The sequence below is a fragment of the Nuphar pumila genome, chromosome 15 (assembly GCF_984573655.1).
Source record: "Nuphar pumila chromosome 15, dmNupPumi1.hap1.1, whole genome shotgun sequence".
Lineage (NCBI taxonomy): Eukaryota > Viridiplantae > Streptophyta > Magnoliopsida > Nymphaeales > Nymphaeaceae > Nuphar > Nuphar pumila.
Genome location: NC_143263.1, coordinates 90297312 through 90325289, shown reverse-complemented (window position 1 = coordinate 90325289; position 27978 = coordinate 90297312). Strand labels below are relative to the sequence as shown.

Below are 27978 nucleotides of genomic sequence, written 5' to 3'. Positions count from 1 at the left end.
ATTTGCCGTCCACCCTCGCACAAGCCATTGAAGTGGCTACTATGCTGAACGAAGAATGGGAGCGGTCAAGGAAGGGTCAAAAGGACACACCGGGGAAGCGGGGAGCCGGTCTGCCGCAGCACCACGGTGGCAAGAAGTACCAGCCACCTTACAAGAAGCAGAAGTACAATGGTGGAAATCGTCCTCCGCAACAACAGGGACAAAATCGGGTGTGCCAAAAGTGCAACCAATTCCACTACGGACAACCTTGCCCCAGAGACACCGGTGCATGTCTCTACTGTGGAAAGATGGGTCATTATGCTCGTCAGTGCCACAAGAAGATGGCGGATATGCAGAAACGTAATGTCGGGGGAGGGCAGCAGCATCAACCATCCCAGCCGCAGCAAACACCACAACAAAATGCACAGAAGAGGGTGCCTGGACGAGTATATGCCACCACTATGGAGGAGTTGGAGAAAGGAAATCTGGTACAAGGTACGATATTTGTCAATGGTTGTGTTGCACTTGTTCTATTTGACTGTGGTGCTACACATTCGTTCATATCCGTAGAGTTTGCAAAATTACTTGGTGCACATACTGAATCTCTAAAACATGAATTATATGTGTATAATCCGATAGAATATAATTCGATATGTGTAAACTACATCCCTGATGTCGTAATTGTACTTGAAGGGCAGAACTTACCTGCTGACCTAATCTTGCTCGATATGACTGAATATGATGTCATATTGGGGATGGATTGGTTATATGAACATTATACCAATGTTCTCTGTCGCCAAGAGAAAGTGGTTTTGTCCCGACCAGGATTGCCAAAGGTTGAGTTTCGGCTCTCTAGACCTACAGTGAAGGGTCGAATTGTATCGATATTAAAGGTTCAGAAGTATATGCGACAGGGGTGCCGAGCATTCCTAGTAAATGTATTCTCCTGTGAGTCGAAGGTCACACCATTAGAAGAACTTGAAGTGGTTTGTGAATTTCCGGAAGTGTTTCCGGATGAGTTGCCTGGACTACCTCCACAACGTGAGGTGGATTTTCATATCGAGTTGGTGCCTGGGATGACACCGATCTCGAAAGCGCCTTATCGTATGGCCCCAGTAGAGTTGGAGGAGCAGAAGAAACAACTCCAAGAGTTGATGGAGCAAGGTTTCATTAGACCGAGTGTGTCACCATGGGGAGCACCAGTTCTTTTTGTGAAGAAGAAAGATGGTTCTATGAGGCTGTGTATAGACTACCGGATGTTGAATCAAGCAACCATCAAAAATAAGTATCCCCTACCTCGCATTGAAGACTTGTTTGATTAATTGCAAAAGGCTAAGGTATTTTCAAAAATCGATCTTAGATCTGGGTATCACCAACTTCGGATCAAGGACGATGATATTCCCAAGACAGCCTTTAGAACAAGGTACGGTCACTACGAGTTCGTAGTTATGCCATTCGGACTGACAAATGCTCCCGCCGCATTCATGGATTTGATGAATCGGGTATTCAGAGCGTACTTGGATACTTTTGTGATTGTTTTTATTGATGATATACTTATATACTCTGAAAGCATAGAGCAATATCGTGAACATTTGAGGATCGTATTGGGGACTCTCAAGGAACACCCGTTGTTCGCCAAATTCTCCAAGTGCGAATTCTGGCTCGAGAAGGTCATGTTCTTGGGTCATGTCATATCGCGAGATGGAGTCGCTGTGGACCCGACTAAAGTTGAAGCTCTATTAAATTGGGGTCAACCGAAGAATATCAGCGATATCAGGAGTTTTCTAAGATTAGCAGGCTATTATAGAAGATTCATTCAGGACTTTTCACGGATTGCTATGCCCATGACCAAGCTCCTGAGGAAAGGAATTAAGTTCGAATGGACGGATAAGTGCGAGGAGAGTTTCCAAATCTTAAAGAAGAAGCTTACCACCGCACCAGTGTTGGCTTTACCTTCAGGTCATGGTGGTTTTGTGGTCTACTCAGACACATCAGGTACTGGGTTGGGATGTGTTTTAATGCAAAATGGTAAGGTGATAGCATATGCCTCTCGCCAATTAAAGATTCATGAACGAAACTATCCAACTCATGATCTCGAATTGGCAGCCGTAGTGTTCGCTTTGAAAATATGGCGACATTACCTGTATGGGGAACAATTCGAGGTATTTACTGATCACAAAAGTCTCAAGTACCTGTTTTCCCAGAAAGAGTTGAACATGCGACAACGACGATGGTTGGAGTTTATAAAGGATTACGATTTTACCATTTCCTATCACCCAGGAAAGGCAAATATGGTAGCTGATTCTCTCAGCCGAAAAGCTGGTTGCAGTTTGTCTAGTCTTTTGACAAAAGGGTGGAATTTGGTGGAGGAATTCATTGATTGGAAACCGTTCTCAGATGTCGTGGGAAGTATCAAGTTATCTAATTTATCTGCCCATCCGGAAATCCTTACAAAGATTATTGAAGGTCAGAAAGAGGATCCCCAGTATGAGAAACTGAAGTCCCTAGCCCAACAAGAAAATTCACACTTCTCACTCAAAGAAGATGGCAGTATATGGATGCAAAAGCGACTTTGGGTCCCTACTGATCCCAAGTTGAAAGAAGAACTATTGGGTGAAGCACATAGGTCCAAGTACACCATACACCCAGGAGGCACGAAAATGTTTAAAGATTTACGAGGGTATTGGTGGAATGGAATGAAGCGTGAGGTCGCAAGTTATGTCTCAAAGTGTTTAACTTGTCAGCATGTCAAGGTGGAACATCAGAAGCCTGGTGGAATGATGCAGCAAATGGAGATTCCACAGTGGAAATGGGAAGAAATCACCATGGATTTCGTGGTGGGTTTACCCAAAACACGGAAACAACATGACGCTATATGGGTAATAGTGGATCGACTGACCAAATCGGCTCATTTTCTACCCATACGAATAAATCAATCCCTCGAGAGCTTAGCAGACTTATACATTAGAGAGGTTGTTCGATTGCATGGAGTACCAGTCTCTATTATATCAGATCGAGATCCTCGATTTACTTCTCGGTTTTGGGGTCAGTTGCAACAGGCCTTGGGTACGAAACTGAAGCTGAGTACCGCTTTTCATCCTCAGACTGACGGACAATCAGAGAGGACTATCCAGACGTTAGAAGATATGCTGCGAGCATGTATGCTGGATTGGAAAGGTGAGTGGGACAAGCATGCTATTTTAGCCGAATATGCTTACAATAATAGTTACCATGCGAGTATCGGCATGGCTCCTTTCGAAGCTCTGTACGGAAGACCCTGTAGATCGCCTGTGTATTGGGACGAAATTGGAGATCGGTCGGTAGAATCACCAATCGTATTATGACATTACACCCAACAGATCAAGATGATAAGAGATAGACTGCTCACAGCCCAGAGTCGACAAAAGAGTTATGCAGATCAAAGGCGCAGGGAGCTCACTTTTGATGTGGGGAATCGAGTCTTTGTGAAGGTATCACCCACCAAAAGTGTTTCGTTTTGGTAAGAAAGGAAAATTGAGTCACAGATATGTCGGACCTTTTGAGATTTTGGAACGGATTGGAGAAACGGCCTATCGTATAGCCCTACCTCCCCAGTATGCTCAGATACATAACGTATTCCATGTATCTATGTTAAGAAAATATCTTCAAGATCCGTCACATGTCATCCAATATGAGGACGTAGATATAAGGGAAGACCTAACAATGGAAGAAAAACCAGTGGAGATAGTAGAACGAAGCGAGCGAGTCTTGAGATCAAAGATCATTCCTCTCGTCAAGGAGAGATGGAAACACCATGGCATTGATGAAAGCACGTGGGAACCAGAGGCTAATATGCGAGAAAAATACCCCAAGTTGTTCGAGTAAGCACCTACAGGTAAATTTCGAGGACGAATTTTTTTTTTAGGAGCAAAGGATGTAACAACCACAAATTTTATACTGAACTTAAAAATTATGTTGATTTGGGCCTGGGATCCGTTATCGGATCCAAAAGAAAAATGTGTATATTAGAGTATTTTAGTAATACTATATAAATAAATAGCTAATAATAGTAGATTTTTCAAATCCACTGTCGGACCCAAGTGGATCCAACCCCTGGGTCCACTGCTATTCACGCGACCCGGATCCAAATCGAATTTGGGTCCAGCATCGCGAGTCGGGGGTCAGACCCGGACCCGACCCACTCCCTGTAAAGTTTTAATACAGGGAGGGATAAAAAGAGGGGGGCAACCCGATATGGGTTGCCCGATAAACGTAACAAGAAGGGGGTGAAAACCCCTCCCCCGACATATCGGGAGTTAGGGTTCAGTGGAACCCTAACGCGTAAGGATGGGGAGGTGGGGGAGCACACCGCAGCCGCCGGAAAGGTAAGATTTCCTCCCTTTTCGGGAGGCCACCCACCTACAAAAGGGGACCCCGAACACCTCTTTCTCCCTCTCTCACTATCCTATTTTTCTCTCTCTCTAAACCTCAGATCACCCTCCGTGCTTTGGCCTGTTGTTCGAAGACTTGTCAGGAGACGCCGACCGACCTCCTCTCGTGGATGCCGCAACACCCTCGCCGGATAATAGTAGGTTACTGTTTTTTTTTTTCTGTGTAGGTAGCTCGCGTGCTCGGGGTGTAAAATCCCATTTAAAAAAAAAAAACTGTTTGGACCCGGGCCGGGTCGGGTCCGGACCCGGACCCGACCCGGGCCCCTTTTTATTGTTAGGGTTTTGCGTAACCCGACGCAGGGTCCCGAGCGCCGCACTCCCCCCCCCCTTCTCCCCCTTCTCTTGCGGGAGGATTTGGGAAACCCACCAGGGGTTTCCCCTTCCGGTGCCCCCCTTCGCCTTTAAGAGAGAGGTCGGAGGGCGAGGGGAGTCTCGCAGCCCTCTCGAGCTTCCTCCCTCGCGCCGGTCTCCTTCCCTGCTGCGCTTGCCGCCGACGCCGGGAACCACCCCCCCCCAGGTACGCCGTTCTTCTCTTCTCCTCCCTCTTTTCTTCCTCACCCCTCCTCCTTGTCACCTCGCCGGGAGGCCGGCAGGCTCACAGCCGCTGTCGCAGGCCTCCCACTGTCTCCCTGTACCATCGGGGCCCCGATAGGTGGCTTACGCAGCCCCTGTCGTCCCCTTCTCTCGCTGGGGATCGCCGGGGTGCCGGCAGGGGACCTGAGGCCCCTGCGACCCCCCTCCCTGTCACCTCGCCGGGAGGCCGGCAGGTGGCTCACAGCCACTGCCGCGGCCTCCCACCGCCTCTCTGTGTCGCCATGGCCCCGACAGGTGGCCTACGCGGCCCCTGTCGTCCCCGTCTCCCTCTGCGAATCGCCGGAGTGCCGGCAGGGGACCGGTGGCCCCTGCGGCACCCCTTTTTGCTGCCACTGCGTGCTGTCGGCAGGGGTTGGCCCCTGCCGACCTGTGCCTTCGGCAGGGGCTGGGCCCCCTACCGTCTGGTGCTGTCGGCAGGGGTGGCCCTTGCCGACCTGTATTGTCGGCAGGGGCTCAGCCCCTGCCACTTCGTGCTGTCGGCAGGGGTTGGCCCCTGCCGACCTGTGCCTTCGGCAGGGGCTGGGCCCCCTGCCGTCTGGTGCTGTCGGCAGGGCTGGCCCTTGCCGACCTGTGTTGTCGGCAGGGGGCTCAGCCCCTGCCACTTCGTGCTGGCGGCAGGGGTTGGCCCCTGCCGACCTGTGCCTTCGGCAGGGGCTGGGCCCCCTGCCGTCTGGTGCTGTCGGCAGGGCTGGCCCTTGCCGACCTATGTTGTCGACAGGGGGCTCAGCCCCTGCCACTTCGTGCTGGCGGCAGGGGTTGGCCCCTGCCGACCTGTGCTTCCGGCAGGGGCTGGCCCCCTGCCATCCTTTGCTGTCGGCAGGGGCTCAGCCCCTGCCACTGTGTGCCGTTGGCAGGGGCTCAGCCCCTGCCACTTGGTGGCCGTCGGCAGGGGTGACCCCCTGCCACTGCGCTATGTTTAGGCTGGGGCTTGTTCCCCCACCGCTTGTCTGTTTTCGGCCAGCAGGGGCACACCTCTGCTGCCTCTCTTTTTCCTATAGACAGGATTGTCCTTCTTTTGCTCCGCATTATTATTAACATAGCATTGTTGCAGACCTCGCATCGGACCCTCGCTCTGGCTCCGCGGCCCGAGCCTCGTATCATCTACACGCGTAGACGCACGCAGCTGCAAGACATCCCGAGGTAGGGGAAAGTCGCACGAATAGTGTATATGAACTAAATAAAATAAGACTTCTGAGATAGAATAATTATTTTTGCATATTTGCGTATCTGAAGAAGTATGTGTTGATCCATGTTTTACTCTGTGTGATTCTTTTGAAATTGCATAATGTAAATTCTTTGGGTAGACTCATTCTAGAAAAAAATCAAGTAGTTTACTTGGCATGCCTGTTTACGTGTACAATTACTTAACTCATAATTGTCTATTATGCATGCTTGTTCCTTTGAAACTGCATACTTAAGATAGATTTTGTGAAGAGACTCAAAACCACTGCAATTGCCATTATAACCAAACCTTAAGGCAGGTACGGTATGAATTTTATGTAAGATCATGGAGGGTAATTGAAGGGTGAAATCTATACTTTGCTGATTTTTGATATGGTAATATCGGCCTCCACAGGCCAATTGTTCAGAAAAGCAAAACATGTCATATAGGAACCAAAAGAATCATATACCACTATGTTGCCCTTCCATCGTAGTTGTACCTCTAGGAAGGTACGATCGTACTTTTGGACAAGTATGTCCCATGTGGGTTACGATGGTGGGATGATGAGGTTGTGGCAACCTCGATGAATGCTATTAGCAAAATGCTGAGATCACATAAAATGGTGACCATTTCGCCTTCACAGGCAAGATGCTCGAGTGGGTCTAATGGACCAGAGCATATAGGATGGGACGACGGTTAAGAAACCCCCGTCGTACCCATCCGATCTTCACGGTTCATCAAGGGAGAGGATGGATGGTACAAAGACTCCGATGAACAGGTTGTTAACAACCACCCCACGAGCAAAAGACTCGGTTTTCCCCAGTCATCGGAGTTAGGGGAATTGGGATTACCATAAATTATCCTAGGTGGTAACTCCGAGGCACTTCTGCAGAAGTTGGATGCATCCATGGGCCACGAATACCTTTGGGGATTTACTCTCTTGGTCACTGACCGTCCCCTTAGGAGCAGACTCAGTCAGCCATCCGGGTTAATGAAAACACCTGACATAATAAACCCCCGGATTGGTCTCGGCTGTTTCTACGTTTCGCGTCTGTGCGTACCCACAGGCCAGTTAATATCAGAACTTAAATAAGATATTCATGAATAGATATAGATGACTGAGACTTACACTGCTTCTCTTTGCACTTATTACATTTGCTAGAATAGACTACAACTGCTTTAATTGCTTAAATATCATAATTGCTTATCTCATGAATGTCCTGTTTTATTTTCATTCTACTTATCTGTTCGTGCACCTACTAGTTTGTTATGAAACTGACCCATTTCATGGGCAGGTGAGGAGTAGGACTTCACTGGCGGCCGATGGCGTGGTGCAACGTGGATCAAGATTCATTTTCTTTCTGCTGGCGGCTTGGCTCTGGGACTTTTTGGAGTTTTTCTTAGATTTATTGAACTTTGGAATAAAAGACCCATTTTGTAATAAACTGCAGATTTTAATCGATTGCCTTATTTCTTAAATTTCTTTAAGATGTTGTACATGTGAATGATGGTTTTTCAGCTAACGTACTCAGGATTGTTGACTTGTGTCCCTTTCTAAATGTCTTCCGCTGTTGTTTTTTAATATTAAACTTTAAATCTTTGAAAGGTTTTTCGATAAGGTTTTCGAAATCACAAGTCGAAATTTTGGGGCGTTACACGGGGTGTGAGTGAGTGGGGGAATAGAATATCCCCAAAACACGACTGGTGTTGTGACAGTTGGGGATTTCTACAAACGCAATGTACGTGAGTAGATCTCCCTGATTTTTCTTGGGTGCTTGGGGTCAAGTATGAGGGGTTGTCCGATTAACCCCAAATCAACTAATTTGGGGGATCCCGGTTGTTGAAACAAAAAAATAAAAATAAAAATAAAACCCCAAATCTAAACTGGGAATCTGGGGTTTATCTTCCCAGATCGTTACACTGTATAAAGTTATGGAACCTGTATTCAGTGTTATGCAAATAGTTTTTATTGTATGATGTAATTTCGATTATGCTGAAAAGTAAAGAGAAAAATTCTGGTAATCCTTGTTACATGATTATTCTTTGAACTAAATTCTGGTCTGCATATGTGTAACCTGTTGAAATGGGGCAGAATGGGTTATAATAGGGAAAAGTTGTCAATTATTCCTCTAGTATGATTCAGTCTGTAGTTGGGTAAGAGAAATTAAGTTGTTTTTTATTCACAAAAGAAAATATACATAAAGAGGTTAGCCACGCCCTTGGTATGATAATTTTGAATGTTCATTTGTATTCTATTAAATTGTTACAAGTTCTTTTGGTTATGTGTAGCTGAATTAACAGGTAGGAAGTTTTAGGTTTTTACATCAGTATATGACATGTAATATGCAGCCTCTCTGAGTGGTCTATGTTAGAGGAATGGGGATTAAGAGGGTTGGTGTACTATGTTCTGGAAAATTTTCTGTAACAGAATTAATGCATTCGGGTAGACTGACACACAGTCTGTACACGTATGACCATGCTTGAATGCCGTAAGGGTCTGGACATTTGTTTTTCATATGATTAATCAATGTAAATGCATGTTTAAATCATGTGTTTTTAGTTTAAATTACTTATGATAAACCAAGGTGCTGCCCATGTTTGAGTCTTGTATATGTCCAGTAGTTGTTTCTTTTTTGTTTTTGTTGGTTCTGCATAATACAACATGTTGTCTAATACTTAGTAATCCTGTAAAATGCAGTAGAATGGCTGAAACCATTGTTTATGTTGTATGAGGGCTGAACTGAAAAATAGGGGTGTTTAGTACATGCGGCTGAATGAATTTTTGGTTCTTTCCTTTATTTTCTGTGTAACACACCGTCCTGTACCTCACTTAGTTAATCTGTGGGATATAGTAGAATGGTTGAGTGATTCATATTGGATTTTTATTTTTTTGAATTTCAGTATGCTATCTGAATAATACCTAGTTGTCACCTCTCTGGTACCTTGAAATTCCTGTTTTGTATAACTAAAATAGGTAGAATGGGTTACAGTGTGATGCACATCAAAAGGTTATGTTTTGCTATATTGGCTATAGACACTGCATGTGTTAGTTTCGACAATTGTAATTATTACAAGATCTTTAGGAGATACCTACTTCCCCTTTGACATGTTGTAAATAGTATGCATAGAAATCTTACGTTCCTATTAATGAACTATCCATAGTGGTTTGTGAATGTACCAATCATCATTTTAGTAAATTTTATCACCATTGATCCTTATAAAGGGCCGAGCTAAGTTAATGATGATGCAAGTCAAAGAGAGTTGTAACCACTCTTTTAGTTTAAGAAAACCATGGTAGTGATTGATGACCAAGAGTAAATTTTCATTTAGGTGTAATTGTTATGGCTTAAGGCTGGCATGTGAACCACCAACCACCAAGCCTGGTACTTGAAGGCTTTACCTTGGCACTCAAGTTAAAAAGGTTAATACCCACATAAATTTTAACATTCGTGCTTGACTGGTTTAAAGGCACAGGAGCATTTTGGGTGGGTTATGCAATCAATATGACAAAGGATTGAGACGACTCTATACCCTGGGTAAATTGACTAAGGTTGGGAATTCTACTGCCATGGTAGTAGAAGGAAGTTGGGGAAATGCCCTGTACTTCGGAAAATAAATTATATGAAAAGATTAACCCACCCAGTTCTTGGGCTTACCTTGGAGAGGGTAGGTGGTACAAAACTCTGGGGACACGTGTTTTGGTTTCGAGCGTAAAGCGACTCTTTGGTCCCAGTCCTCAGAGTCGGGGGACCCGGACAACCAAATGTGTCCTAGGTGGTAGTTCCATGTTTTTCTGCAGAAGTTAGGGATGCATTCTGTTTTGGTTTTGGCCTTTGGGAGTTTCTCTCGGTCACTGGCCGCTCCCTTGGGATTTCAGTTACAGTTAAAATGTTCGGCTTAATAAAACAACTTTGAATAATATACCCCCGAACATTCTCTTCTGTGATGGTTGCCTTAGCCCGTGTGTACCCGCGGAATAAGAAAAGATAAACATCAACTAGAACAGTTAGGTATCACTGTGTTGGAGTCATTAAAGAGACATTTGCATATTCTTTCAGCGTGCTCGGTGCTTATGATGAAACGACATCCTAAACTGTGCAGATATGAGTTAATTGAATTCATATTGTGGATGTTATATAGATGTTATGCATGTTACTGTTAGTTCTGTTATAAAATATGCTTTAATTGCTTAATACCTTACTTAATTGTTGTAGCTGCATAAAATGTTTTACGTGCTTAACTATAACTGTTGCATAATCTACTCCTCTACTTAGATATATGTTTGTTATTGTTGTTGCATCGACTTCTTTATGTGTTTATGTATAGACTGGAAATCAAACACGACACCCACATCACACACCGGACACGTGATCTACTTGCAAGAATAATTACAGTTTTCCTACTTAGACGTGGTAGTCTAATTCCTATAACTTTTATCATTTTCAGGCACAGAGTAGTTCTATGAGCGAAGCGGGATGAGGCGCTGACCAAGACTTGATCTATTTGTTCTCTGGCGATCCTACTTTCTTTCAAATTGGAAATTTTAGTTTGAGACCCATAATGTGAAAACTCTGATGTTGGATTCTATTATTATTGAAATAAAAATAAATGGTGTGGTTTGCTTTTACCTTCCTGTATCGTTCTGAAATGCTTAACCCTGGAATCAATTGTTGTTTCCGCTTTAAAAAAAAATCCTCAAAAATCTGGGTTTAAATTTCGAGGCGTTACATTATCTGCTTTTCTTATGATTTTCTCGAGAAAACTTCATTCCATGGAAATCAGTTTCTCAAGAAACTTCTAAAATTTTCAAAGTCAGATTTTCCAAGCCAAGTTTTCCCATGATTTTCCCTAGAAAATGTAATTTTCTTAAGATTCTTTTCAAAGGGAATTTCTCATCTTTTTCAAAAAATCAAAATCAATTTCCAAGTGTTTCAAGGTTAAGTTTCTGAGGGTTTCAATTTCCCGAGTTTCAATTTTCCTTCTCTAAAGAGTTTTCCAACGAATTTTGCTCATTTTCCTGAGAAACTTTTCAAAGCTAGAATTTTCCTGATCAACATTTTTGCTTCCCGTGTTCACCCTTTTTTCAAGAATTCTTTCCATTTTCTCAGGATTTTTTCACATCTTCATAAATTTTCTCGAGATTTCAAATCCTTTTTATCAGAATTTTCTGAGAGACTGAATTCCACCTTTTTCCTGAGAAATGCTTTTTCAACTCCAAATGTTTTCTAAAGCATACATCATCTTTTTCCAACTTACATTTTACAAAATCTCATGGCACATGCCTGAATTCTCTGTGCATTTAGGATAGAACACAATTTCGATAATTTCACTAAGTCAAGCACAATTTTGGTCCTTGGTTCGATTACCCCTGTTAAAGGCGGCAGGAACGGTCGAAACTCGTACCGACAGGTCGAGCCCCATCCCATGGATTTTTCTGCTATTTTCAAAACGTAGGCGAGTATTTGAAAACAATTTCCAAAATCCGGTCAAGTTTGAATCGCGAAAGCATTTTCCTCTCCCTCCCACAAGGAAGGGAAGACGGGGAGAAAAATTTTGCGACCATAACAGATCTTCAAGTAGAGTCTCATCTTCCAATCTCAATTTAGCATTAATTACTTCTGGGGTTTCTATCTTTTTATCATCTGTAATACCAGACTTGGTACAAATATCAGCAGCAAGTTTCATTTGAGAAGTACGCAACTTCAATACCTAAGAAGTATCTTAAGAAACCTAAATCAGACATATCAAAGTTTTCTTTTAAAATAATTTTAATATCATTGATTCCTTATTTATCAATTTTAATGATAATCATATCATCTACATAAAGTAGAAGAATAACTGTTAAATATATATATATATATGAGTATATATATACGTATTTATATATATATATGTGTATGTGTGTTTTATAATGTATTTCCTAATAGGGGCATTTTTGTCTTTTTACATGTATTAAATAGTTGTTTATTAGAAACAACTATTTTATTCCTTTTCTTGTTTTTTCTTTTTATTTTTATTTTTTTACATTGGGCCCTCCCCCACTTCATAGAGTCATTGGGAGCTCCCCAATGACTCTATGAAAGGGGGAGCTCCCAATGGCTCCTCTCTCATTATGTATATAAATAGGGGTGCAACCCCTACATGTAACTCATTACTTTTTCCCCTCGTTATTCAATAATATTCATTCTTGTTAGCCTTTGGCATTGTTCCTTAGTAGTCTTTTGTGTGTGCACTTGAGTGCTTGTCTATCTTCTTTGTAAGTGTCCATTATTGAACTTGTATGTACTTTGCACTTTGTTATTTGTAATTCTACATACTTCATTACATGGTATCAGAGCCCATTAGGTTCTCTTGATCTTGGAAGCATTTCTTGTGAAGATCGTGACAAAGGTTTTATCGCTTTCTTCATCCTTATCTTTTTCTTGTCATCATGGAGCATGAATCAAGATTGGAGTTCTCCTTCAAACTTAATGGATCTAACTACTTCATGTGGGCCTCGACCATGAAAAATCATCTTAGAGGGAAGAAACTATGGGGTTTTGTGATGGGAACCTCCCTTGAACCATCGTTAAAGCTCACCAAAGTTAAAAGAGGTGTTGAAAAAGCTTTTGTTCGGGACGATCATCTTAAAGCCATCAATGAACATCAAATAAAGGTAGAGGATTGGGAAAGTAACCATGCCTATGAACAATACAACAACAACAACAACTACGCCTTCATCCCAAAACAATCATGCCTATGAACAATGTTGACATAAAAATTTATGTGCCAATATTGCTAAATTTAGAAGAGCCAATGAAAGCTTGACTTTTTCTTTAGGGTATGTATACCCAAAAGGATCTTGCTAGACAATATTTTTGTCAAGACAAAATTAGATCCACTATGCAAGGGGACATGTGTGCTCAGGATTATTTTAGCATTTTGTCCTCTCTTTGGGATGAATTAGCACTTCTTGAGCCTAAATGAGTAGCTCTCGATGTAATATCGTGCATTTTCACACTTAGTTAAATTTGAGATTTCCAAACATTTGTCTAAATATAGAAGAAAAATCGGTAGAACCTCAATATTAGGCCGATGTTCTTTGAGTCTGAGCTTGGCCCAGGTCTCATCGACAAGGTCTAGACGACCCAATCAAAAGGTGATAAAGGTTTTGTTTTTCGACCTTTAAATTCAAGCAAAATTTGGGTTATATTCAAACAAATTTCAAAGGCGAAATTTGAGTTATATATCGTTGGATGCGTCTTGAAATTCTGAGTGTAATGATATTTTACTTTTTCAAATTCGGGCTCCGGTTGGCTCGAAAATCATATTTTTTTCAAAAAAGGACCGCCTCGACGGGCCGAATCCAGATTTGAATCGAATTGGATCCAACGCATTTGATCCAAATTAATATGGATCTGGACTCTATCCAAGAGACATATTAATTAGGAATTGATCCAGCCCAAGATCCAATTGGAATTTGGATAAGGATTTTGATCTTGGATTTTGATCCAGATCCAAAATCCATACCCAACAAAAATACAACTTTAAATTTAATTTTTATATTTAAATTGATGTTAACTAGAGTTAAAAAGACTCCCAGAGGGATAAGGTACCCTCTGAAAGTTTTTGGATATTTAATTATTAATAAATAATTAATTTATTATTAAATTAAAATTAATTCTGAATTTCAATTTTGGTTAGCTATATGGACTCCTTAAAAGAATCCCTAAATTGCCAAGAGATAAGAATTAGAAGAGTATTAAAAAAAAGAAGAAAGACTTCTTTAGAAAAGAAAATTGGAAAAGTCAAAAAAGAAAGAATTCTAAAAAAAATGGAAAGTAAGAGGGAGAGAGACTCCCAAATAGGAGAGTACTCTCTCCAGCCACTCTAGAAGGGGCTGGAGAGAGGGGGGGTGTCACCCCCCTATTCTCTATATATACTTCAAAAAAAATTTGTGATTTAGAAAGAGAGAAGGAGAGAGAGAGAGAGGAAAAGAGAGAAAGAGAGGAAGGAAAAGAGGAAAGAGAAGGAAGAAGAAGAGGCCTTCTCCAAACATCCATTGATTTTCCGGTTTTTGCAAACTTCAAAAATAAGGTACGGGTTCATTCTCTTGATTCAAATGAGAAAAAGAGCATAGATCGGTTTTCTATACAAGGTTTTAGTAAAAAATCCAAAAGAAAAGAGTAAATCTGAATATTTACTCTAAGAAACACGTATAGATTAATGTACTTCGACCTGTATTACAAGCATCTGACTTGTATTATGAGCTTTCAAACTGTATTACAAGCATCTGACTTGTATAGGTTGAGGGCTTGTAGTATGAGATTAAGCACTCAACCTATACTACAAGTTTTTCAACATGTATTATGAGTTTTTTATATATACTATGAGTTTTTAACATGTATTAGGAGCTTTTACCTATGTATACGAGCTTTTATATATGCTTACGAGCTTTCTGATAATATATGTATGAATTACTCCAAATGCGTAAAAATTATGAATGCTCAAGGTTTAGATGCTTTACATTTTGGAATATGTATGCTTTGAATTATGATAATTCTGTTTTTCTGTTAAAATGTTGCATCATATAATTGATATATGCTATGTCACATGGGTGCGGGTGCGACGCAATTTCAAAAATTTTGGACACGGGGACTCGTCTATATATATATATATAAGACTCGGTCAAAGTTGTGCCCATTAGGGGACAGGTGATGAGTTGTGAAGCCTGATTCAGGGTTTTTTTTTCTTTAAGGGGGGGGGGGGGGGGGTTCCCCCCGGCGTGGGTCCCCCCTGGTGGGGGGTTATAGGGGGGCAGCGCCCCCCTCCCCACCCCCCCCCCCCCCACTCCAAGTTTTTTTTTTTTTAAATTTTGTAGCCTAGATTTTTTTTAATCCAAAAAATGGACCAAAATGACCCTGGGTGCGTTGACCGCACCCAGGGTCGGGTTGATTGAGTCCAAGCCGCACCCATGTCGATGCGGGTGCGTCGACCTTGGAGCTGAATCCGTGTGACATAGGATATATGCAATGAATGATTTCACTCAATAGAGCGATGGACACCCTTCTGGCTGTGTTTGCATATTGAAATGCCATAACACGCATGCATGAATTGGTATGACTCATGTAGGAGCCTGGGAGATCAAGGAATCTTGATGGTGTCATTGAACCCATTTATGTGTACGACATATGAATGACTGATATTGTACTGTAAGACATTGAGACATGCTGATATAATGAGTGGGAGTTTCGATGAGAACCCGTAAGGTGCGAACATGCACCAGACTATGAAAAACGCATATACACATAATAAATGAGTGGTTATTCGCCTTCACAGGCAAGTTGCTAGAATGGGCTAAAGGCGCCAGAGCAATACCGAATGGGTTGGATACATATGAGTGGAACAAAATAGAGTGGTTACCCTGCACGTGCACTTGGGTTACTGAACCCCGATATTTGCCTATTGTTTTGAGACACGTGAAATGATTATTCTCATTAAAAAGATAACCCTTATACCCATTTAGAGTGGGCCTACCCTAGAGAAGGTAGGTGGTACAAGCCTCGAGTGATTTTGTTATATTTCTGGGAGCAAGGCATCCCAATGGTCTCCATTCACTCGTAGCTTCTAGAGACTGGGGCTATCATCGTATCCCAGGTGATATATCCCCAACTACTGTTGTAGTTTGAGATGCATGCATATTGAGTGTGAATGGCCTTTGAAGAATTCTCTCTCGATTACAAATTGTTTCCCTTAGGAATGTTCAGTTAGTCATTTGGGATAATTAAAAATACATGGCATAATAAACCCCCGAATGGTCTCGGCTAATACGACGATGAGTGGCTCCGCAAGTACTTACAGAAGTAATAAATATTGAAACAAAGACCTTTTGAATCACATATTTTGAGATGAAAATATGCCCTGATAATAAAATGCTTGAGTGGACAATTGCATTATATTAAATGCATGATTGGCCATCTGAATTATACGCTTGAGTGGACATTTGTATTATCTTAAATACTTGAGTAGTCATTAAAATGCTTGAGTGGACATTCGTATTATGTCGAATATATGAGTAGAATCTTAAAATAATAGTTACGCAACTCAATAGTAGAACTTAGGGTTGCGAAACCTTGTAACCAACGAGTTAATCTGCCAAAGAATAATGTTATGCCTAATAATGCAATCTGTTAAATATGTTCTTTTTTGTATTTAACAGCGTGATTATTGTAAAGTATACATTTCCCAGTGAAATAAATCTATACAAAAACTGTTGATCAACTATGACATCTGAGTTACAGATAAATATAAATTATGGCACTTGAATATGCTTTTAATATCCTCAGTTACTTAGAATTGATATATACCTACTAGACTGTCATAAGTTTGACCCTTTTTATGGGCAGATTATTGCAGGTAAAGACTACAATGTAGAGCGGATACGGGATGCTGCGATGCTATTAACCGAGCCAATCATTTTTCTTTCCCGGGCACTGAATTCATATACACGATATTGTATTGGTTTTGTAATATTTTAAATGATACACAATTCTTTTGAATAAAAGTATTTTATTTGTGTCATGTTATCATCTTTTGAATTCAGTATAATCGTTTTTGGGTACAACGTAACCCGTCGTGATTTTGAACCCTTATTCGAAAATGTTTTCACTGACGATTTTAATAAAGAAAGAAAAAGTTTTAAATTTTCATGGGTTTTTCAAGGGTTAAAAATCTCAGGGACATTACATCTGCACACCCATCTAGGCTACATTCAAGATGGTTGGGCGCCCTCCAAAGTGGACCTACGAATTTTCATTAACACTAAGAATGCCCCTCATGGATCGGGCTTGGGCGGTTAGACCTTGGCTTGAAGGATTTGATCCACTTGGTCAACTTCATGAAATGGGTTTTGTTTTAAGTGGGTGGACCTTGGTTTGGTGGATACGATCCATTGGGGTGCCTTGGTGGATATGGGTCTCTCATTGTTGATCTGCTCCTCTCCTTGCTTCGCTCCAACTAACGTTGAACTGGATCTGGTTCTTCTGTATATATAGCATTCAATGGATCCTCTTCTAATGATTAGAGCATTGAACTTGGATCTGAGCTTGCAACACTTGCATCCATGTTGAGATCTTGAGACAAAGGATACCTAAGTTCGCAAAATTTTGGATTGTATCATCCTCCTCCTCTTCTCTTGAGTTGATTGCTTATTCTGATTCAAATTAGGGAAGAGATTCAAATTATCGTTGAGATTCAAATTATCGTTGCTCAACTACTGGCTTTTGTATATTTTTAAGTGATTTTCTGGTATCCTGAAAATGCAAAAAACAACAGAAAGTATCATTATCATCCACTGAAGTTGAGTATTGTGCAATGACTACCACAATATCAGAAATTGTTTGGTTACGAAGATTATTTGAAGATATGAGCATGCATATGCAATCACCCTCAAAGTTATGCTGTGACAATAAAAGTGTCATCTACATAGCCGGTAATCACACGTTTCATGAGTGCACCAAACATATATTGAAATGGATTGCCACTATATTCATGAAGAGTACCTGATGAAGATCATCATCCTGCCTTATGTAGCATAGGAATTTCAGTTGGCCGACCTCTTTATGAAAGCTCTTCCTTCTCCTTGGTTTCATTTTTTGCTTAATAAACTTTTGGTGATTACACCGCAAGTTTGAGGGAGAGTGTTAAGTATATATACATACATACATATATATATATATGCTAACATATATATGTGTACTTATTGTTTTGTATATGTACATATATATTTCTTGATGTAATAAGTTAACCCATTAGGGGTATTTTAGTCATTTCACCTTATGTAATAGATTGTGCCCATTAAGGGCACAACAATAAATTGTTTTAGGTCATTTAGGTATTTTTATTTTTTGAGCATACATATCCTTTAGCCAAAAGCCAAAGGGCATTTAAAGACATTTTGATAGTCCTTGGGACCTCCCCAACAACTCTATTTCTAGCCGTTGGGGAGGGTCCCAAGGCTCTCTCTCTCTTGCCTTTGTGTATATAAAGGGGTAGAACCTCTCTTGTATTGATATGCTTGTTCTCAAGCACTTTCTCAACAAACTCTTTATATTTTTTATGTTGTCTCTTCTGCCCATAAATGGCATTGTGGTTGTGATTGTATTTTGACCCATAAGTGGTCTTCATTTGTGTATGTTGTACTTTCCCATAAGAGGCACTTGTTTGTGTTCATCATATTTCATTACACATATTGGACAAAACTTGGATCCATCTTGAAGTCCAAACATGATTTCCAATTTCATCATTCTCTATGTTACCATAGACATGAAACATGACTTTTTGCCGGACAAAGAAGAAGAAAAAGAAAGAGAGTCTCTGCGTTTTTAGGCAAAAATGAGGGGTCTAATGGAAACTACACTAAAAGAGATCAGAGGTAACCCAGATAAAGAATAAGGAGAGGCAGATAGGTAGTTGGCTTCTGCCAGTTGCGGTGATGCAAAGGTGAGTCACATGCCAAGGAATTCGAGGGTTCGTCCATATAGCAGGTGGGAACGGAAATTAGAGTTCCCACCTAGGGAGGCGGGAACTCTAATCAAAGAATTTAGGTGAATTAGTGTAAGGCCCGATATATATATATATATATATATATATATATATATATATATATATATATATATATATATATATATATATATATATATATCGGATCCGACCCGGACCCAAAGTCGGGTACCCTAGAGACCCCCCATGCCTTTTTAAAGGCACGCAGGGGAAGGGTTTTGCAAACGCAAAACCCTCCCCCCCCCCCCTATTGCCTCTTGCTTCTGCCGCCGACACCCCACGCCCTGTCTCCGCCCTCTCTCCTGTGGCCATCCCCCTCCAACAACCTTGTCGGGCACCCGAGTCCGACCAGCGACCCCATCCTGTGTCCGGCCACCTACCGCCTCTGGCGACCCTCGCCGCTGTCGTTTCCCCCTTCCCCCCACGTGCCCTCTCTTCTCTTCCCTTGTTTCGCCCGACGCCCCCCTCCGTCCTCCGTCCCCTGCAGCGCGGCCGACACTCCCTGTTCCCTTTGTACGCAGGGGCCGAGCGCAGACTTACATTTTTTGGGTATTTGTTACTCCTTAAATGCAAGTCTCGCAGGGCACACAAAAGCGCGTACTGTTTTTGCTTTTTTCGAAACAGACACGAATTTGCGTATAGGCGCTACAATCTCGAGAGGAGGTTTTCTTACACGGATTCCGGATTCTCAGGTACGCAGTCTTGCGAAGCAAAGCTAGAGAGTGTTGTGAGTTGCAACTTAGCAGCTAGCTTTCCCCCAAGTTGATACACTTGGGAGAAGCATTTTAGATTCATAGAGATTTTAAACCATGCATGTTGTTTCCTGTTTCGCAAGTCTAAACATGTTAATATTTGAAGTTCTTTCAGCATGTACTTGTGAAACTCTTTGTTGGGTTATCCTTTGATAAACTCATGCCCCTATCATCGTAGTCGTACCTTTAGACACGTACAGTATGTTTGCACCAGAGTTACCAAAAGCGCCTAGGTAAGTAGGGAAGCGCGCTCCCCCGAAGCGTGCTTTGGAAGCGCAGAATGTCGCGCTTCCGAAATGCGCGGGGAAGCGCCCTTTTTAAATGGGAAGCGTGCTTCCCTTTAATGGGAAATGCGTTTCCCATCACGCTTCCCCCATTTTTTCAATTTTTTATATTTTTTTATTTTATTTTTATTTTTTTCGCTTTCCCCTCGCTTCCTAGGTTGCTTCCGAGACGATTCCTGATTCGCTCTTAAGTGGTCCCACGCTTCCCGCTTCCTAAAATTTTGAAAGTACCTTGCGTCCCGCTTCCCGATTCCTCGACTGGCAACCATGGTTTGTACTACGATGAGTAGAATGAGAGGTATGTGGTAACCTCGAAGCATATAAATGGCATATTGTGGAAATCATTTACAGAGTGATGTTTCACCTTCACAGGCAAGATGCTCGTATTGGTTTAAAGGACCAGAGCATGTCAAATGTAAATTAAAATGATTATATTATTTCTTTCATAATACATTAAAGTTGGGGTTTCTTTTTTAGAAACTCATACCCTTCTCATCGTAGTCGTACTTTTAGACAGGTACGGTATGTTTTTACTACGATGATTGGATGAGAGGTTTATGATAACCACGCAACGTGCAAAGTGTAATGACCTCAATTTTTATAATTATTTATTCAAATTTATTTAAAAATAACAAGTGTTTTTCTAAATTTGGGCCTCAGATCCATTACCGGATCCATAAAAGAATGCGTAAATAACCCACAATGGGGTATTAAAACTATACTAATAATATTTAAATAAATAATTAATAGTATTTATAAGGAGAAAAATTAAATAAAATTTAGTATATAGGGTCGGACCCACAGTTGGATCCACGGATCCAACTAAGGATCCGGCACTCATGGGCGAAACCGGGTCCATTATTAAAATGGACCCAGCGTCGCGGGTCACGGGCTCGGACCCGGACCCGATTCCACTTACAAAGGGGGGGCGTAAAACAGAATCGTGCCTAGGGCACGATTCTTGGATGGGAAACAGAAGGGGGAGGGGGGTTACGCAGGGCGTAACCAACCCCACGCCCCGCGATAAAAGGGAGTGGAGAGAGGGTTTTGCCCTCTTCGCTCGGGCTCTCTCTCTTCCCCCATCTCTCCTCGTCTCCCTCTGTCTGTGTGCGTGCGCCGGAGGGTAGAAGATCACCGGCGAGCTGCGGCAACCCACGTCCACCATCGCCGACCTCCAGCGAGCTCCCTGTCACGGCAGCAGCAAGGAGCAACCCCAGCCGGTCCTACCCACGCGACTGCAGCCTCCAATCTCCGGAAAAGCTTCAAAGAGGAACGATGCTCCTCTCGATTCTAGGTGGGGGATCGAACATGGGTTTGATCCCGTGTAATCCTTTGAGGTGAGGGTCCATGGGGACCTTTTGCATGGCCGATTGTTGTTTCCTTTGTTGCTTTGCGGATTAAATCTTGTTTTGGGGGGGTTTCATCGACCCTAATCTGAAAACCCTAACCCATTTGGAGGATTTGGGGTTTCCATTGTGAAAAGGGGGTCGGCTGAGGTAGGGGATGGCCCCAGCCGTGTAGGTCCCGAGTATTCTTTTTGGGAGTACCTCAGATTTGGGGATTTTCCTGCCTAACCCTACCTTGCAAAATCCCTAACTCAAAACGATTTGGGGTTTTATTAAATGGGAATCGTGGTAGATGCTTATGAAAAAGAAAAAGAGTGAAGGGCAGAGTGACTGATATTCACCCTTTTGAAGTTCTCTTGTCGTATCCCTGCTGAGTATTTTTGATCTTCGATGTTTAGCAAGAGCATGTGTTCCTTGATGAATACAATCAAACTGAAATTTTTTATTTCAAGTCTGTTTCTATAACCGCATGAAATTTTCTGTACTTCTGTTAGAAATCTTGATTTCTGATTCCCATTTACTTTTACTGCTTTCATTTGGGGGTAGTGTAATCTTGGAATACCTTGGATCGGGTGTGAATGTCCATTGTTAGTCTATTTTTGATTTTTTCTGTTTTCCTGTTCTTAAGTCATGCTTATTCCTATCGGTAATCATCTGAATAACAAATATTTGATTGTGCTTGAGTTGTTTTCTTTTTGCCTTGATGTTAAACCTGAATATGCATCTATATAGTTTAGCCCCACAGTATGGATTTAACCAGAATGGGCACTGAAAAGTTTGAAGGGTTGTGACTGCTGCGAAGAATATATAGTCACTTCTATAGGGGTTTTGTGTTGAGTAGTTTACTAGGTTGTACATGCTGCTAAGGTTGGGTTTTGATTGGTTGAAATTCTCATTTCCATTTGGATCTCTTTTGTTGTGGTATTTTAGGTGTTTAGCTATATGCAGAACAATGCCCTGTTTTGCTTTTATAATTAGTTATAAAGGATACATATCACATGATGCACTTCACTTCCTAAAGGACGCATACAATTGAAGAATGACTTGCTTTTGCTGGCTTATAGTGAACAAAGAAAAAGGGACCATGCAATGTTTTGGATTAGAATTAAAGTCAGCATTTGTTCCAACTGACTATGTATGTATATATAAATAATGTCTTGGTTATTATTGTCATTGCTAGATTTATGAATTTTAGTTGTAAGTGTAAATTTCAGGATGTGTAAGTGTAAATTTCATATAAAAGAAATCATTTTGATGTAAGAAGGAATTCAATTGTTATTTAAAACTGCATATGTGAGGGTTGTTTCATGTTGAACAAAAATTGATAATCCTATCATGAAACTGCATCTGTGTCGGGCCGATGGGGTTATATGCTTTATAATATGAAGTTCAATATAAAGTGACATTGAGAGTATTACTTGCTGGACTGAATTGACTAAACTTCTAGCTAGAAGGTTGGCGGGTCTGGGATTGGTAAGCCCGACTAACTTCCCTAGCATATGGCAAAGCTTACGCTTTTGCCTAGTAATTATGTAAATGTTGTTTTGCTTTTCATCATACTAGTGAAATCTGGAATGTGAGCATGACTTGGTTATTGATAATTCTTCTTGGGCATGAATGCTTGATTCATTATGTAAAATGGTACTCACACACTAAAAGAAACTATGGATTGGGTTAATACCCGTATGTGATGTAGGTAACACACACATATTGAAAATGCATATGAATGCATTATGACATGCATATGTTCGGGTGTATGATTGCATAAGTGCACATGCTTTTGGCACTATTGGCCTAGTGTTACGAATAAAACACTAATTTGGTTTTATGTGGTGCATTGATAGCCTAGATGGACCATTATCGGCCTGGAGAGCCTTGGGTTTGGTTTTCTTTCACATATATATTTAACTGCATCACTTAAACCACATAAGAAGGTTTGGCACATTACTACACTGTTCTAGTGGTTTATACGGGCTGGAGTTCCGTAAGGGTCCCTGCAGTGGAGGATGCGGGGTTTTCACTTTACTTTTGCATGTGGTGTTGCAAACTTAAAGAATGGAATTAAATAAAATATAATGAATAAGAACAGTGTAATATACATTCTGGGATATCTCATCTGGAGTATGAGAATCTTAGATATACGGTCTTGGGGAGACTGTGAGGATACAAAAACTCCGTGTGCGTTGTTGCCCCTGAACCCGATATTGAGGTTCTTCTCCTGGCCACGGTTTTAGGGAGAGCCCGCCACTTTACCCGGGAGTGGTGTGTTAGTCACAGCTGTGAGTTTATGGTACCAAGGAAGTGGCACTTGTGGGCATGGGGTGTCCCTTGTGTCCCCGACATTAGATGTGAAGGTCTAATGTTCCGATGGATGGTGTTGTTTCCTGATATCGGTCGAGGGCTAAGTTGGAACCCAGTAATAAAATACAAATTGTATGTTAAGCTACCCTGGGAACCTACTTGACCTCGGGGTTTGTACCCGTTTGGTGTATCCGCGGGCAACTGTAATTAAAAAAGAAGAACTTAAGGATGTGTGCATCTAATAGGGCATGCATATGGAAAGATGAAACTTAAAGGAAAGATAACAGAAGGAATCATGCATTGCACATAATCATGCATTTTTCTGTTATGCATAAGATCATGACATCATTTGGTGGTAGCATATGATTTACTTTGTGAAATCATGTTGAAAGGTTTGATTATTTAGTTATTGATATATGACACTGTTTTATTGTTCTTGACTGGTGAGTATATGCAATTAGTGGTAGTTATGGATAATTTGAATGTTGAAAATTTTATATCTGCACTCACTCAAATCACTGCATGAAATCTTATCCATGTTCTTTCTCTCACCTGGTTTCTTTAGAAGTAGCTGTGCTCAGAATTTCGGTTCTGACACCGTACTTTGTTGGTTTTTCACAGGTAATGATGAACAGTGAAGTTGGACATGCATCTGGGGATGGATGAGTTATACTTGGGCTTGTCAGCTTCAGTAGAGGACTTAGTGGCTCTTTCTTTTGTCTTTCAGTTCTTTTAATTTCTGCAATTGTTACTTTACTTTCAGTTGAAGAAAACCTTGTCTTTGAAATTTTCTTACTCATTAATAAAAGAGTTTTAGTTGGTTGATATGGATGATAATTGCAACTTCGTTTGTGGTGTGTGGTTATCCAACTGAAATTGGAACTGTAGGGACCCCAGGTCTCTGAGAAGTTTTCCGCAACTCTTAGAAAAAAAAATATTCCGCATTTTTAAAGGGTCTGGATTGGGGTCGTTACACAAAGGCACAATGATGAAATAGAAATCACATAAATGGTGATGATTCGCCTTCACAGGCAAGATGCTCGAATGGGTTGAAAGACCAGAGCATGTAGTAGAATGGGTCTTCAGTTAAATAACACCCGATGCACCCATTCGACCCGTTGTTTTTTGTCAAGAGAGATGATGAGATGGTACAAAAACTCTGATGGACAGGTTGTTAACAACCACCCCTCAGGAAAATGACTCGGCGTACTCAGTCATCGAAGTTAAGAGACGGGACTACCGAAAATTATCCTAGGTGGTAGATCTCATAGACTTTTGCATAAGTTGGATGCATACTTTAAATGAGTGGCCTTTGGGGAATTTTCTCTCGGTCATTGGCCGTCCCCTTAGGAGCGAACTCAGCTAGCTAACTGGGGTATCTAAAATACATGACATAATAAACCCCCGGATTAGTCTTAGTTGTTTCTACGTTTCGTGCCTTGTGTATACCCGTAGGCTAGCTAATATTGAAACAAAAGTTATTTTGCTTACATTACTGTTGAATCTAGATTAGTTCATATTACTTATTGAATCTAGATTTGTTCACGTTAACTTATTGAATTGTGTATCATGAATAAATTTAATGCATATGTTAGCTTTATTCACAATACTTGTGATTGAGCCTCTTGTGTTAATTAACTATTTATCTGTGTTAATTAACTGCTTATATCGTATGATTATAAACTACTTATCTTGTGATAATTAACTGCTTATTTGCTTGTATAATCAATTGCTCATGCTAATTGTAGCTTATTACTTGTTAAAATTGCTTTAACATATTAGAATAACATGTATTGCTTTAATTTTTGTTTTATATTGTCTTACTCCAGTTTTTCATGAAACTGAACTATCTTATGAATACAAGTGATGAATAGGTTTAACAGACAGCTGATGGCGTGATGCGAGATGGCTCGAGATCTCACTCCTTTGCTCGTAGTTTTGTGTTTGGGATACCTGTTTTGGTTTTGAGTTTTGTATAAGGGGAAACCCTAAATTTTGTATAACTGAAAGTTATCATTAATACATACTTGGCTCACTAATTGTCTTGCTAAAAATGTTTTTGATAATGATGGTTCCGATGATGGATTTTTACGACAATGTGCCCAAAGTTGTCAACTTGTTTTGTTTTTCAAAAAAAAACTGTTTCAGCCGATAAAAACTCTGAAAAATGAATGAAAGGTTTTCTAAGTATTTTTCAAAAGTTTACAAATTTGAAATTTTGGGGCATTACAATTAGAATTCCTTTTCCCAAACTTGAAACAAGACACAAACACGAGAATCTGAAGTGGCCAACCAGCATGAGGAATGTAAATTCTCTTTCCTGAGAATTCGGCTACTCAAAATCTATTCACAATGCATCATCTTTCACTCATACAGTATCCCACAGAAATAGAACTTAAATTATCACAACTATGTGCTATAAGCAACCCGTATGCAGTACAACCATAAGAGCAAATGAGTAAGCAAAACTAAGGTAACTGAAAATGAAAATCAGCTACTGAGAAACAAACATGCATTTGCAATGAAGCATGATATAAAAACCAAAAAAGAGCAGTGTATGATTCAGTAGAAATCACTTACCTTTTCCTAAAACCAATTCCAGGGGATGCTGCTCTTGCCAGGTGTCTTCAAATTTATGCAGAGTGCTCTCAGTCCATGCTCTGTAATGTACTGCCAGAAAAAAAGAGTGTCCAATTCTGTCACAGAATGGCACCAGGTTTCAAACTAAAATGGAAGTTGTGCCTCTAAAGCATTGAAACCAGCCAACGCCACCACTGAAATGGGATATGATACTACATTTCAAGCTGTAAGCATTCATGATTGGATTGACAGTTAGAAAAAATAAAGACTTTCAGGGTACAACTTCTTTAAAAGGGCAAATATGAAGTCTAAAATAATTATAGAAGGAATAAATCTAAGTGATTGATTTTTATCAATTATAAATGGTTGTTTCAAGAAAAATAAACCTATTGGTGAACGTGTAACGATCTCATTAACAACTGATGACACTAAAAAGCAAAGTTGTAAAATAAGCTTACAAAAGCATCTAGAAAACTTCGCAGGCTTTGGTCCATGGCCTTCCTTGATGATTTGCTTTGTGACTTTCTCATGAAGGACCTCCGCTTCAGTGTCAACCTTTGGAGGCAGTTCAACATCATCTTCAGGAGGTCGAGAGCAAGCAAATGCTGCATGATCGACTGTGATCCCATTCTCATCCTCCACACCTGGATCAAAATTCAGATATCACCATTCACTAAATGAGAATAACCAATTATGAGATGTACATCTTCACGGTGTGTTGGATGTGCCCAACCATCCAGATGGACGCAATAAGCTAAGATACTACATCATGCTCCACAATGCAATATCCCAACTTATCTTGATTTTCTGGATTTGCCGCTGGCCGCAGAACCTACTTACCAGTTCCAGCTTCTAACTAGATGTATCAATTATGCACAAAAAACACAATTTTGGACAGGAATGCAAATCACATTGGGAGTCTTTGGATGCACCCACTTATCCAAAAAGTTAGCAAAGGTTGGGGTACATGGATATTGCATCGTGAGGAAGGTAGAATATCCCAATTTATCCCAATTTAGTGTATTACTGGGTGAATCGAGAAAACTCCTTGAAGTGGTTGATTTTTTCAGTTTATAGGAAACGGGAGAGCAAAACAGTAAAGCGAAAAAACCAACAAGGAACCTGCTTCAGATTGCTTCCTCGCTTCTTCTCCTTCCTTTTCCACAGCTAGACAGTTACAAAGAGTGAAACAACTCTCTCAGACAATCGTTCCTTCGAGGATCGAAATTCACCTACGAGAGTACAGAAACTCACCATCCGTTCGACGAAATTGCTCCTGAGCATCCTCCATATCCAAAACGAAAACTCTCAGAGACCTATAAACGACAATTAGTCCAACTAAGATCCTGAATCAAACAAAACAGAGAAACGATTTCCCAAAAGAAAGAAAAAGTGCTGTTTCAACTCGATCCCCAAAACACAAGGATCAGGAACGAAAATCAGAAAGGAAACGATAAATCCGCCACAAAAACGCGTTTTTTTTTAGAAAACAACTCTTTTCAGCTTAAAACTTCAAGAAAGTTCAAGAATTCTCACGATAAAATCTCAAAAACGACGAAATCGCGTCAGCACGACCTTGGATCAGCCCCGATAGGATTAGTAACCAAAGGAATTAAAAGAAAAGATGATTTCGATCGAAAGCTCGAAACGATCGGATCATTCACTAGCTCAAATAAGCACCAAAAATCTACAGAGAAGAAAAGGGAAACAAAAGGAAAAAAACGGAATTGAGATCAACCTTAGAAGCTAAATGTATTAAAGAAGGAATGCGATCGGTATCACTCGATCGATCTACCGCGGAGGGAGCGATAGCAGGGCAGTATCGTCTAGAAGAATCTAGAAGAGAGAGAGAGAGAGAGAGAGAGAGAGAGCCTGCTTGATGACTTGTGATGACTGGGCGGAGAGAAACTACGAGACGAGGAATGGTGTGCTTGACCCATGGTTGCATCAGTAACTTAAGCTTCCAATCATTCTTTTGATACCGATCTTATTATGCAAAAGGCGTTTTAT

The 27978-nt window shown here is 41.0% G+C and overlaps 1 protein-coding gene across 1 annotated transcript in view; it reads right to left on the bottom strand.

The window, feature by feature from the left end:
* TWD1 (FKBP-type peptidyl-prolyl cis-trans isomerase family protein) overlaps positions 1 to 27660 on the bottom strand; it is a 65826-nt gene extending 38166 nt beyond the window's left edge. Inside the window, exons 1-5 of the mRNA XM_089990023.1 lie at positions 27544 to 27660; positions 27223 to 27284; positions 27091 to 27135; positions 26427 to 26612; positions 25969 to 26058 (exon numbers count right to left, since the gene is read on the bottom strand). Of these exons, the coding sequence (XP_089846149.1) occupies positions 25969 to 26058; positions 26427 to 26612; positions 27091 to 27135; positions 27223 to 27259 (358 nt within the window). The 5' untranslated portion in view covers positions 27260 to 27284; positions 27544 to 27660. The remainder of the gene's footprint in view (positions 1 to 25968; positions 26059 to 26426; positions 26613 to 27090; positions 27136 to 27222; positions 27285 to 27543) is intronic.
* Between the last annotated feature and the right edge of the window lie 318 nt (positions 27661 to 27978).